This window comes from Callorhinchus milii, unplaced genomic scaffold, assembly GCF_018977255.1.
Source record: "Callorhinchus milii isolate IMCB2004 unplaced genomic scaffold, IMCB_Cmil_1.0 Scaffold3, whole genome shotgun sequence".
Lineage (NCBI taxonomy): Eukaryota > Metazoa > Chordata > Chondrichthyes > Chimaeriformes > Callorhinchidae > Callorhinchus > Callorhinchus milii.
In genome coordinates this window covers 12509466-12522164 of record NW_024704744.1, presented here as the reverse complement: position 1 = coordinate 12522164, position 12699 = coordinate 12509466, and the positions used below count along the sequence as shown (strand labels likewise).

The 12699-nt window shown below is 39.5% G+C and overlaps 1 protein-coding gene across 1 annotated transcript in view; it reads right to left on the bottom strand.

The window, feature by feature from the left end:
• The window catches only part of tpo (thyroid peroxidase), a 45252-nt gene extending 35055 nt beyond the window's left edge, over positions 1–10197 (bottom strand). Inside the window, exons 1-4 of the mRNA XM_007904748.1 lie at positions 10140–10197; positions 7254–7347; positions 3296–3465; positions 658–790 (exon numbers count right to left, since the gene is read on the bottom strand). Of these exons, the coding sequence (XP_007902939.1) occupies positions 658–790; positions 3296–3465; positions 7254–7347; positions 10140–10197 (455 nt within the window). The remainder of the gene's footprint in view (positions 1–657; positions 791–3295; positions 3466–7253; positions 7348–10139) is intronic.
• Positions 10198–12699: the final 2502 nt, after the last annotated feature.

The following is a 12699-nucleotide window of genomic DNA, read 5'->3' as shown; positions in this document are numbered from 1 at the left end:
TTTAAAACCTTTCATCATTTACCTCTTTGATCATTTTCCCTTTCCCCACCACCCATCCTTTTAAATCACCCCCAGGGCCCATCTCAGTTGGATAAACTGCTTTGAGGCACCCTCCTGATGTGAAAGGAGCCATCTAAATATAAATGATATTGCATTGAAAGTGCAATGGATGTCTTTCTAATGGTTTTGGGAGGATATATAGTGAAAGATTTTTCACTGTAACCTTAGAGTAGAAAGGTCCATTGGAGGTTCACAAGGATGATACCAGGTTTGAGGGATTATAGTTATGAGGATGTCTCAGTATAAAGAGGATACCCGCAGGAGTGGTAATATCTACAAAGATTTGCTACTCGTACAGAAAGTTTGTGATAATAAATCTTACATTCAATGTAGCATCTTTCGTGTTGGCAGGACGTCTCAAAGCGTTTCAGAGGATTCATAGTAAATTATGGTGACTGTGTATTTTTTAGGTGAACATGGCAACCAATTAGAGCAAAGCAATTGACAGACGGTGACACATTACACAGAGCTGTACAGTACTACCTCAATTGGAGAATTCCCTCCAAGACACTAAACTTAACCAAAATGAACATTTTTAAACATACTCACAAACTCTAAGCAACAGTATGAATAAATGAAGGAAACATTTTCAAAAACCTGTTGTTGCAGGTTCCATCAATTGTCCTGTATTTGTGGGCTAAACAGCTGTTGGAGCAAGTGGGAGGCTGGACGCGAGGGAAGCATCCTGAAGTGTTTGCAAGTGCAATCAATGAATCGAACGAGAGGAGATCTGAAACAAAGTGCAAAGCAAGATTTTCCATCATGTATGACTGACGGGAACATAAAATACACAAGGGCTTATTTCAGGTTTCTAAAGGTGCTTCCCACAGAATGATAGAAGATAAATGTATTTGGATTTAATGTGTTTATTGTTTATCTAGAACATAAATCTCAAGATCTCAATGTAGGCTTTAATGATAATAATTTATATATTCACCTTGTTCACGTCGCAGGGACTCTTCCCACTTAGCTCCCGTTAATCCTGCAAGCCAAAGCCCTAACGGGTATGATGGTCCTAGCTGAACAAGCAGCAGGAAAGCTTGCCAGGCAATGCCCTCAATGGCAAGCTATGTGGTAAATGTTGTCTGTTATAAACTGGTCTTTAGGGATAGGTTGAAGAGCAAGTTTGTTTTGTCATCTGGGTGTCTGACATGTATGGAAGTCCATCACCATACTTAAGAGTATGCAAACCCAAAGGCTTGGGAACTCCAGCGTTTGGGACACTGCTGGAGTCTACCCAGCTAAAACCACATAGATGTGCTAAATATCCCCCTCCTTATCTGCTATTCTGCCACGATTCATTCCTTCCCTCCTCTCTTTCCGGGCACGTCTCTTCAACTACACTTTCATGACTACATTTCCCGTCCGCACCTCTCTTGGTGCCCATCCCCAGCTCGGGTGCCCAGCCAGCATTATCAAGCGCTTCAGATGACCTCACAATTTGAAAGGCATTATACCAAGTATAAAAATTATGATTATTATATGATCTAAAGAATACTATAGATTTTGCTGGAAATTGTATTAAGCAGGAATGTATATGATGGTGAGTTTACATGCTTCCCTTTCACCCATGACAGCTGCATGAAATGAAGCACAGACTGATATAATGAAAGTATCCTTTTCGCAAATAAAGTGAAATGTGACAGTGGGATCTAATATTTGAGTTTGCGGCATGTGTAAAGTGGGAATTAGAGTTGACTTTAATTATGCATTTAACAACAAGTTAAAAGGCTTACAGATAATTCTGTAATCCTCTCAGTACCTGTAATTCCCTCTTTACACATATTGTTTCACATAGTTGCCTTCTGACAACTGACACTCTCGCTTCTGTGAGTAACGATTCTGTAATTAATGTATTAGATATTATCTGAAAGTATAATTGTGATGCTTGATGTTTTTTAAGGTTTTTAATTAATCTTGATATATTTTTAGAATGCAACTTATGATTCCTGAGTAAATGTTGTACTCCCATCTGAGATTTGAGTTGTCATGTGGATCTCAACTGGGAATGGTCCTAAATGAGTTAGTCCATCTTCCCTTGTGGATTCAACCTCACATCAGGAATTGGAACTCATATGGTCTAAAATGACTCTCCAATGCAATCCTGCATTGTCGGAGTTGCTGTCGTTCAGATGAGATAATAAACTGGGGCCCCACTGCCTGTTAAGAACATAAGAAATAGGAGCAGGAATAGACCATTCGGCCCCTCGAGCCTGCCCCGCCATTTAATAAGGACATGGCTGATCTTCTAACCTAATTCCATTTACCTGCCCTATCCCCATATCCCTTAATCCCTTTCAGTTTTTAAAAGTCTATCAATCTTAGTCTTGAATATATTCAATGACTGAGCATCCACAGCTTGTTCAGGTGGATGTTAAAGATACCGTGGCACTATTGAAAATACTGGTATCCTATCCAACAATACCCCAAATTAAATTGATCATTCACTTCATGGCTGTTTGTGGGACATTGTTGTGGCAATTGGCTGCTGCATTCACCCACAAAACACACAGTCACTGTGAAGTGCTTTGCTTTGGGATGTGGTCCTGACATGAAAGGCACTATAACTAATGCAAGGATTATTTTTATTATTAGTTAGCACAACCCACATTTCAGATCCCAGTGTCATCCCAATTCCATGCAGAATGACACTAGATTTGTGTGTATGTGTCACTAGATGGTACAGTGTGTTTGTGTGTGTGTGTCACTAGATAGTACAGTGTGTATGTGTGTAAAGTGTAGTGACGCCCGTACTCTGTTATAATTTTCCTTCTATAATAATAATTCCTTCAAAATAAATACTCATAAATTGGTCAATCGCTCAACGACTGTTTGTGAGACACTGCTGTGTGCAATCGGCTGCCGCATTTCACCCACAAATACAGTCACTGGACTTTACAGTATTTTCTGGGAAGAGCTTTGAGACGTCTCGAAGATGTGATAAGGCGCTATATGAAATGCAAGGATGATGATGATTGGTAATCACATTCCAAGCGGACCCCAGGAATAACTAGTGGGAGAAATTATAAGAAGTCTGCATTAAATTATTAAGAGTCTGGCATTGCGTCATTTCAATTGGGAGTGATTGAGGTTGACGCTGGATAACAAGCTGAGAAAATGATTGACTTTGACATGAGCTAAGATAAGAACTTGGATCTTTCGGATTTGAGTCCTAAACCAGCAATCAAGTCTTCCGACTCGTGAGCTATGATGTTATAAATTATAATCTCCTCACCAGTAGCATTGATTGATCTTTTATATTTTTGATACACTTTGTTTTTGATCAGGTGAAGAGTCATCTCCATTATTTCAGCAGCTCTTGAAACCTTCCTGCTCTCAGGTTCCGGTCGCTTGAAAAATGACATCAACTCAGTGGGGGAAGCAAGTTTATCCCTTTTAATGTTCCTGAAATCAAACAGAGAGAAAATGGAAATGATATCAAACTATAGTTGACTCGTTCAACAGTTTAAATAGCACAGATTTGTTACTGCAGTTTATGAAAACTGCTTCATTATAAAGATGAATGAATGAGGTGAATGTGTTTTCAATTTGTTATTCAAATGCATGTGCTGCAAGGTAAAATGTAATTACTACTAATACAACAACAACAAGATTCCATTTATAAAGCGCCTTTCACGTCAGGAGGACGTCCCAAGGCGCAAGTAATAATAATACTTGCATTTGATATACTACCTTTCACGTCAGATGGATGTCTCAAAAGTGTCACGATATTTATTATGAGATGAATATTGTATTATTTTGTAAGAGAAAACATCAGCCAATTTACAACAGCAGTTTCCCATAAGCAGCTTGTGTGAAAACACAAGATAATTTTGAACTCCAAAAGACTTAAATGCTTATTTTGTTTTTCCCATTACAGCAAAGCCCATTATAGCCAAAGGGAGGCATGAAAAATTCAATTATTTGGAGATTTTGAGAGAAGAATCTAAGAGGTTGGTCAGAAAAGATCTGCTCATTTTGAAACTGTGTTGGCTGTAATTTACATAACTTATTTTTAAACTGGTTTAAAACATTGGGACTGTTTCAATTGGAGCGGAGAAAGCTAGATTGCGTCTAATAGAGGTTTTGAAAGTATGTTTGAAATGGTTCTGATCAGACAAAGCGAAAAGTCTATCTCTACTGATGGGTAAGTCAGTAACAAGTGAACATAATTTTGAGCAGTATCATCAGAAGATAAAATAAGTAGGTGAGAAGAATTTCTTTTTTGCAGTGTTAGAATATGTAATATGTTACAAAGGGCTGTGAAAGCCGAGTCCATGATTGCATTTAAAAGGGAGTGATACAAAAATTCAAATTTATTCCAACGGAAAAGTAATATTAAAGGGATTTGGATTATTGTGTTTTGCTCCAGTGGAGAAAACTGCCACCAGGATAAACACAATGGGCCAAATGGTCTAATTTTGTGCTGGAAACTTTGCAGGATCACAAGATTGATTCAGATGAAGAAAGCTTTTTAGTCCCTTTGATCTTATCCTTCTGAAACATCCACTCTCCCATCCTCCCATCACAGCACCAAGCTGTTTTTAACTGAGTCCAACGTCCAGGCCCCAACCCCACTTCCTGGAAACAAAAATTATTTTAATATCTGTACCAATGCTTTCTAAGCACCTTTGGAATGTTTCTGTCTTATTGACTACACTACATCTGTAGGCAACTGTGTGCATTTCATCCTCTTCTGGTGAATGTACGTATAGGCCTGCTCAAGAGAAACTCCAGGCAGAGTACTGTTAAAGTATTCTATTGCTGCTTTTCATGATTACATCTTAGAAAAACACTGGACAAATCTACTGATTGCTGTTTAGGATTGCAGTAGGCGTTGATTTTATTCCCCTCTGTTCTTGCTACAGAATTGGACTTAGACTCATTTTCATCAATCACTAATCCTCCTGAGAAGGTAAAGACAACTGATGAAAACACCACAAAACAGCAGCTCACCAAGTTCTTTTGAGAAGCATAATTAACTTACACAACTGAGAGTGAAATTTTAGTTGTGGATAACGATTATCTTGGTTTTTATTAAAATCGAAATTGACTTTCAATATATATTATGTGTATATATATAGTAATTTTAATGTGTCATTAACTGTAATAGGATAGATTGTTAAAATATGGTAAATGTCCTGTTTGGGTAATGAGCATTTAATTGCTTTGACAGCTAAAGGTTTAACAACACATGTTAGGGATAGAAAGCAGTTTTAGATTTTTATTTAATTATGCTGTTACGAGAGTGGGTATATAGCATGAGCATGGCTGTGTCTCTCAGTCATACCCCCTAAATCTCTGGAATCAGAGTAAGAGAGGGAGGAATATTGCTTACAGAAAGCAGTTGAAAAAGGAATGAAGAAAGGGTTCGCAGACATCCATATAAGAGGTGGAACGGTGACTTGGAAAATAGAACATTGAGTGAAAGGAGGAAAAGAATTGCTGTCCTGAAGGCTAAATATATTGACTATTAACAACATTAACAACATGCTGCTAGCAAGGACCATGGCAGAGTTTATGAGGAAAGGCAGTTTCTCCCTACTGTACAAACAAAAGGGGGAGGAGATATTGGCGACCGATCTCGCGACTGAATGTAGACTGTAAGATCCTGGCAAAGGTGATCTCTGAACCGATAAAAACTGTCCTTGGGCGGGAAAATACACCCAGACCAGACCTGCATTGTTCCGGGCCAAAGGATCTCGGACAGCCTCATGCTGCTCAGGGTACCAGAGCCTACATGCAGGAAAGGGGGGTGAAGGCCTGCCTGATCAGTCTTGATCAAGAGAAAGCCTTTGACAGGGTATCTCACAGCGCATGAGTTACTCTCCAAAATGGCTCTGGGGAGGGATTATGCAGGTGGATCCGACTGCTCTACACAGACACCTGTAGCGCAGTCACAGTAAACGGGGACGAGACTGAGCCATTCCCCACCAGGTCTGGAGTAAGGCGCAGGACACTCCCACCAGGAAGCCACAAACGCACCCAAAACTATGACTAAAATAAACGTAAGGGTAACCATATAAATGTACAGATGGACGCTTGAGATGTAAATAAAGAGCGGCCCAAAAAATGTACGTACAGTAAACATGTGAGCGTACAGTGCACATGGGGCACCTTCCAAAAGTGGCAAGTGCGCCTTATCAGGGCATGTGCAGGCGCACACATGGATGTGGTGTGCACAGGCGCGACTCCCGATTGTTTTAAAGGGAGCGTCCAAAAAACATAAAAACCTGTGTGCAGTGAAGGAATGTAACGTAAAGGACGGAATGTGTTTGTATCGGGAGAAAAGGAAAAATGTAACAGAAGATGTTTATGTTGTTTTTGTTTGGGATTTCTGTTGGGCCAAATATTATATTTATAAATAAATATATATATATTTTCAAAAAATAGGGTAGAAGTCCATCTGGATCTAGATTCACTCTATTAACATTAACTATTACCAGTTTAGAGTATCCAGAATTCAGTCTTAAATTTGAAGTCAATTTTCTGTAGTTCATAAAAGGTTACAGAAAACTGGCTTTAAAATTAAAGCTGTATTAAGGACTTCACCAAATTCTATATGCTCTGAAATGTTATATTAATAGAGTAAATCTACAGCAGGGAAGGAACCAGCAGTGTTGATACTGTACAGTCAGTGCCTGAGGTGAGGAGGTGTGACGGGATCCCAGTGGGATAGCCTCATATTTGTCAATGTTACATTGTGAGAAAGTTAAGGCTTATCCAAGACATGATATCTGACAGGCAGTTTGTCAGAACAGCAGGGGGCTTTAGAGTCAAGGATGGAGGCAGAAAGGTAGAGTTGAATGCCAATAATGTTCATGTGAAAAAAGAATCTCATGACTGTGAATGATGTCACCAAGAGGGAGCAGGTGGGTGAAACAAAGTAGATTATCAAGAATAGGAGCTTTGAGGAACATTGCACGTGACTACCCTGGACAGGAGACATAGTGATGATGCTGAGACAAGTATGTGTAAAAGCAGGGAAAATATAGACCTGCGGAAATATATCATAGATGATGAAGTAGGATGGAGTGGTCAATGGGGTCAAAGCACCAGAGAGATCGAGGATGGATAGAGATCCCTAGTCAGAGGCAGACAGAATGATAGTTCTATTAATTCAGGCACTGATCATTCCAAAAATAACACAATCTCATTTTAGAGGACCATTTATTTTTTCCTCTGTTACCTACCTTTTCATTGTGTGATATATTGCACCATCCACAGTGTTTAGTCCTTCTTGAATCACAGTGGATAAAAAGGGGTCACCAAGCTTTTCCCAATACTCTTCAAAATACAGAACAAAATTCTCATTGGTTACACAATGCAATCTTTCCCATATCTATCAACAACAATAATCCTTACATTTAATATAGCACCTTATCATGTTGTCAAAACATCTCAAAGCATTTCAGAGCACTCAGGGGATTTTACAATGAAGTGTAGTGACTGGATATTAGCACAATACTATATAAATTTATGTTTATGGAGCGTCTTTCATGTCCGGAGGATATCCCAACGTGCTGGGCAGTCTAAGACCTGCATCTAAGCTGGGGATGAGGACCGAGGGGATGGGGGGTGAGGGGCTGAGTGGGGGAGAAAGGTGGCAAAACAAAGATCTTAGGTGGATCTTGAATCAGGAAAAGGATGGTATGAGTTGAAGGGACTTCAAGATGCAGCTCCAAACAACGGGAGCACATATGCTGAACACTCAAACAGCCGATAGTGGGCAGGCGGGTCAGGCAACATGAAGCATGCTGGTGCCTGCTGAGCGGAACACGTGACAAGGTTTGTAGGGTTTGTGGAGGTCACAGAGGTAGAGTGGGACAAGACCACGGAGGGATTTCGATCCCTTTATTAGGATCTTGAATTCAATCCATTGGGGGATGGGGAGCCATTGGAGCAGGCGAAGATGGAGATGATAGGCTCATGGATTCTAGTGCAGGATTGTTAGGCAAATGCGGCAGCCAGTTCGTGCACAGCTACGTTCCTTAAACAACAACAACAAAATTACATTTATAGAGCGCTTTTCATGTCGGGAGGATGTCCCAAAGTGCTGAACAGTCAGGTGTCGGGGCCTGAGCATGGGGGAGGGGTGATGGAGTGGTGAGGGAAGGCAGAGAGGTGGGAGGGACACTAAAGGCACGATCGAAGAGAAGGGTCTTGAGACCGGCCTTGAAGAAGGCAAGAGAGGAAGCGAGGCGATGGGACCGTGGGATGGAATTCCAGAGTGTGGGGGCAGAGAGGCTGAACGCCCGGCCACCGATGGTAGGGCAGGTCGGACGGGAGACATGGAGCAGGCTGGAGCCTGCTGAATGGAGGGAGCGGGCAGATTGGTAGGGAGTCAGCAGGTCAGAGAGGTAAGAGGGGGCAAGGCCATAGATGGCCTTGAAAGTGAGGACGAGGATCTTAAACTCGATCCTCTGGGGGAAGGGGAGCCAGTGGAGCCCTGCGAGGGTGGGAGTGATGGGGTCGCAGAGTTTGGTGCATGAGAGTACACAAGCTGCAGAGTTTTGGATGATCTGCAGTTTGTGAAGGGAAGAGTTGGGAAGGCCGATGAGGAGGGAGTTTCCATAATCGAGCCTTGATGTGACATGTGGGTGAAGGTTTCGGCAGCCTGAGGGTTGAGGCAATGGCGGAGTCTGGCAATGTTGCAGAGGTGGTGGTAGGCAGTGCCGGTCATGGCGCGGATGTGGGGGAGAAATGACAGTTCAGGGTCGAACAAGAACTCCAAGTGAAACAGCTATCTAGTGAATTGTATCTGGGGATTAATGATCAGAATAATGGAAGAAACTATCCTTGTCTCTTAATGCTGTGGAATCTTTGATGACCATCTGAGCAAGTAGATGAGGACTCAGTTCAATGTTTAATCTGAAGGACGGCACCTCCGACAATGCTATATTGGACTGTCAGCCTAAACTGTTTGTTCCAAGTCCCCACATAACCCATAACCTTCTGACTCAGAGGCAATAGTTTAACAACTGAGCCAGGCTGACAATAAGGAGAACATTGAATATTTCTAGGATTCATTAGATCTGTATGTTCGTTTCTCAACGTTTTACTCACACAGTGGTGTATAATTTGCAGTGTTTCTAACTGTATTGCTCAGTAAGGAATCCAAGTGATATAAATTGGGATTCTTTCCAGTCAATGTAATTGCAGAACAATGAATCCTCTAATGCAATGTATTTCTGGATCCGCATTCCTGGAGCTTCGATTGGATTTCTAGTGAGAATGCATAGTCAAGGAATCCGGTTAGAAATCCTACATCCTGGATCCCAAATTCTATTTCTGCTTTTCCAATATTCAAGAGTTTATCCCATTGAAACTAAATTTGTTACATTTTCATTTTTTGTCCAGCTGGATTGGAACCCAGGTTCAAGAGTAATGCAATCCATTCCATCAGTTTATTTTATAATACTTGCTTATTGGAAATGTTTATATACCTAATATATCTGTAGTAGTTCCCACCCCTCTTTGTTTTTAGGACATTGTCTTATAATTGAATCAGTATTGAACCAATAGCTTGGTGAATTGTCCTGCTTCGAATGCTACCTGATTCCAGCCTCCAGGAAGGGTTTAAAAATGGTCCGTGATGAAATCCCCTCTAATATTTTCATCTTTCTCTTCTTCTGGCTAAATAAATTCATTTCTTAAGATCAGGAAGGCACAAACCTACCCTGTGCTCTATGGTTCTGTGTAATAGTACCACAGTCCATTAAATCTTGATGATAGTAATTATTTTTTCTAAAAAAAAATCCTTTCAGGAATCTGATCTGAAAGGATTCATTTGTTTTAGAAATTCTTTTAGAAGATTTTTGAAAACTGAAAACTAATTTGACTGCAAGCATTCTGCACATGGATATTTTAAATATACTGCTGTACAGTGTTTAGTTTGAACAGGTTTTAAATGTCCTTGAACAAGAAATTAGTGGTCACATAAAATCTTTCAATGTGAACAACATTTTTGAGTACAAGTTTATTTCATTTTTAGTGAATTAATTGCCTTTTAATTCAACTATTTCGAAACTAAACTTTTCTTAGAAGTACTAGGTTCAGTATGTAACTGTGAAACTCACCCGTGCTGATCATTGTATCTTCCTTATTAAATGAGAACAGTAATGCTACACAAGTCATCACGATTACAATGCCCAAAACAATCACTATTTTCATGTTGAAGGGCGAAGTCCTGCAGAGAGTAAACAGGAGAAGGCAATTTGCAAATATCTGAAGATGCTTGGCGAATGAAAGAATCAATAAGGGCAGCATAGTGACTTGAAGATTAATGTCTGCCGGAGGCAGGATTAGGAACAATACCTGATGTTGTTCATTAATTAGTCAAACCTCACCATGTAACATCACATTGCCTCCTTCAAAATAAAGAAAATTAACTGCTCACGAGTTAGATGCACATTCGAAAATCACCCATACAGTAACAGTTACGAGGCAGCAACTCCTATCAGGAGCACTTCATGTTGTGCTAACTGGTTGGATATTTGATTAAAGTATGATTGGATGTTAAATATGGACAATAGATGATCAAACAACCCCTAAGCCTGCTGTGGCTAAGGGAATTTTATGCTTGCAATGTAAAATTACACTTAAAAGGTAAAGATTATCTCCAAGGAAGTGTTTCCAATACAAAGTGCATCTCCAACAAAGGGAACATGGTATCAAATGTACAAGGCACCTTAAATCAACTCTGTGTTAATGGAGACAATACAGACTGCCTTCCCAAATAGAGGCACAATTTCAAGGACAAAGGATGAGGATACAAACAACAGACATAATATATAATAATAATCCCTGCATTTTATATAGTATCATTACATCATTGAGATGTCCCAAAGCGCTTCACAGAATACACTGTGAAGTGAATTGCTTGTACATTTATGAGCGAAACGTGGCAGCCTATTGCGCACAGCAGTGTCCCACAAACAGTCATGGATTCAGTGACTAAATTATTATTATTATTTTTTGAAGGGATTGTTACCCCCAAAAAGGGATCCACCAATATACTAACAGCCGGGTTCCAACTTACTGCTAAGTAAACAAAGTTGTGTGGAGTAAGGAAACCTGCCTAAGGTTTCACCATGTCCTAGAATCGGACCCAGGTCCTCTCACTTGCGAGGCGAGTGCTCCAGCCAATTTGCTACAGGACTCCACAAAGCTTGCACTTTGACAGGGTTGACAAGATAGTGCAGTAAAATGTCATCTGTTTTCATTTTTTTTAACTTCCATTGTGAAAAGGAGCACAATAGATTGTTTGCTTACTTCATAATTCACTTCATGACTGTGTTCAAATTGACTGCGGTGTTTGCCACAAAATGTTCAGCCATGTAATTTTACAATGAATCCTGTGAAGCTCTTTGAGACATCGTCTCGACGTAAAAGGTGCGATACCAAATGCAACTTTTATTATACTGTAATATAATATGGGTCTTTTACATCAATAAAAAACAATTGGGTGTGTATTATTAGTGATAATCAATACTCCGTTTCAAGGAATCTCAGATTATAGCTCAAATGTTTAAATATCTTTTAAATACAATGAAACCCTTTTTACCTCAGTTTTGATTACTTAATCATTATAGTAATAATTACTTCTCTCTTTTAAACTCTGCTAATCCTACTATTGCCAAATAGTGAAAAAAAACTAATAAATACTTTGGGCAATATATTTAATAGCCAAATAAATTAAATAATAAACACAGTAATATTATAAATTAAACACTTTTAAAAAAAGCTTCAAAATAATACAGATTCTCACCAGAACGGATTCAGTCTGTTTCTCCTATAAACGTTTTATTTCTTTGTGGGTTTTCACTGAAATGTGTACTTCATCGGATTTGAACGCTGAATGTTTTCCACTGCAGATATTTTTTTCTTTTTGGCCTTCAATGTTCCTGCTCTTTAAACATTCGTCATGCACTTTTACCCAGGCTATTCAGAATGAATTATCAAAGTGCTGTGCGAGTGTTCAGTGAAACTTTTCAAAAGCTCTCAGTCACAGAGTCAGGTATGCAGATCCTCACTTCTATTGACGTCAAGACTGAACACTGAAACCAAGAATTTCCAGTCTAAAATCAACACTAGACTTTTAGAAGTAAAATTGTATATTATTTTCTTGCCTTTAAAATGATAGCCCCTAATTTTTGTTTTATGTGCTATCATTCTGGCTCAGCTCCTTTTGGCTGACTTTTAGAGGCTATAATATAGATAATATTAATAACCATTTGATAATATTAATAACCATTTGCATAGACACAGATTGATTAAAGACATCGATTTGTTAAAGGCAAGTATTTTTAACAAAATAATCAATGGAATAGAAAAAGGAAAGACAAAATACTGCAGATGCTGGAAATCTGAAATAAAAACTGTCAACGTACTGGAGACGAAAGGTCATCGACCTGAAACGTTAACTCATTTTTCTCTTTCCATAGATGCTGCCTGACCGGCTGCGTGTTCCTAGCGACTTCTGAAATAGCTGAAGGTATTTCTGTGGATGTGTTACACATGTGCATGGATTTTCAGATGACTTTTGAATGCTTGTTAAAATAATTAGGGCAACTGGTATTCGTGGAAAGGTAGCAAAATGGATAGACGGTTGGTTAAAGGATGGAGCAGATGGTAGGA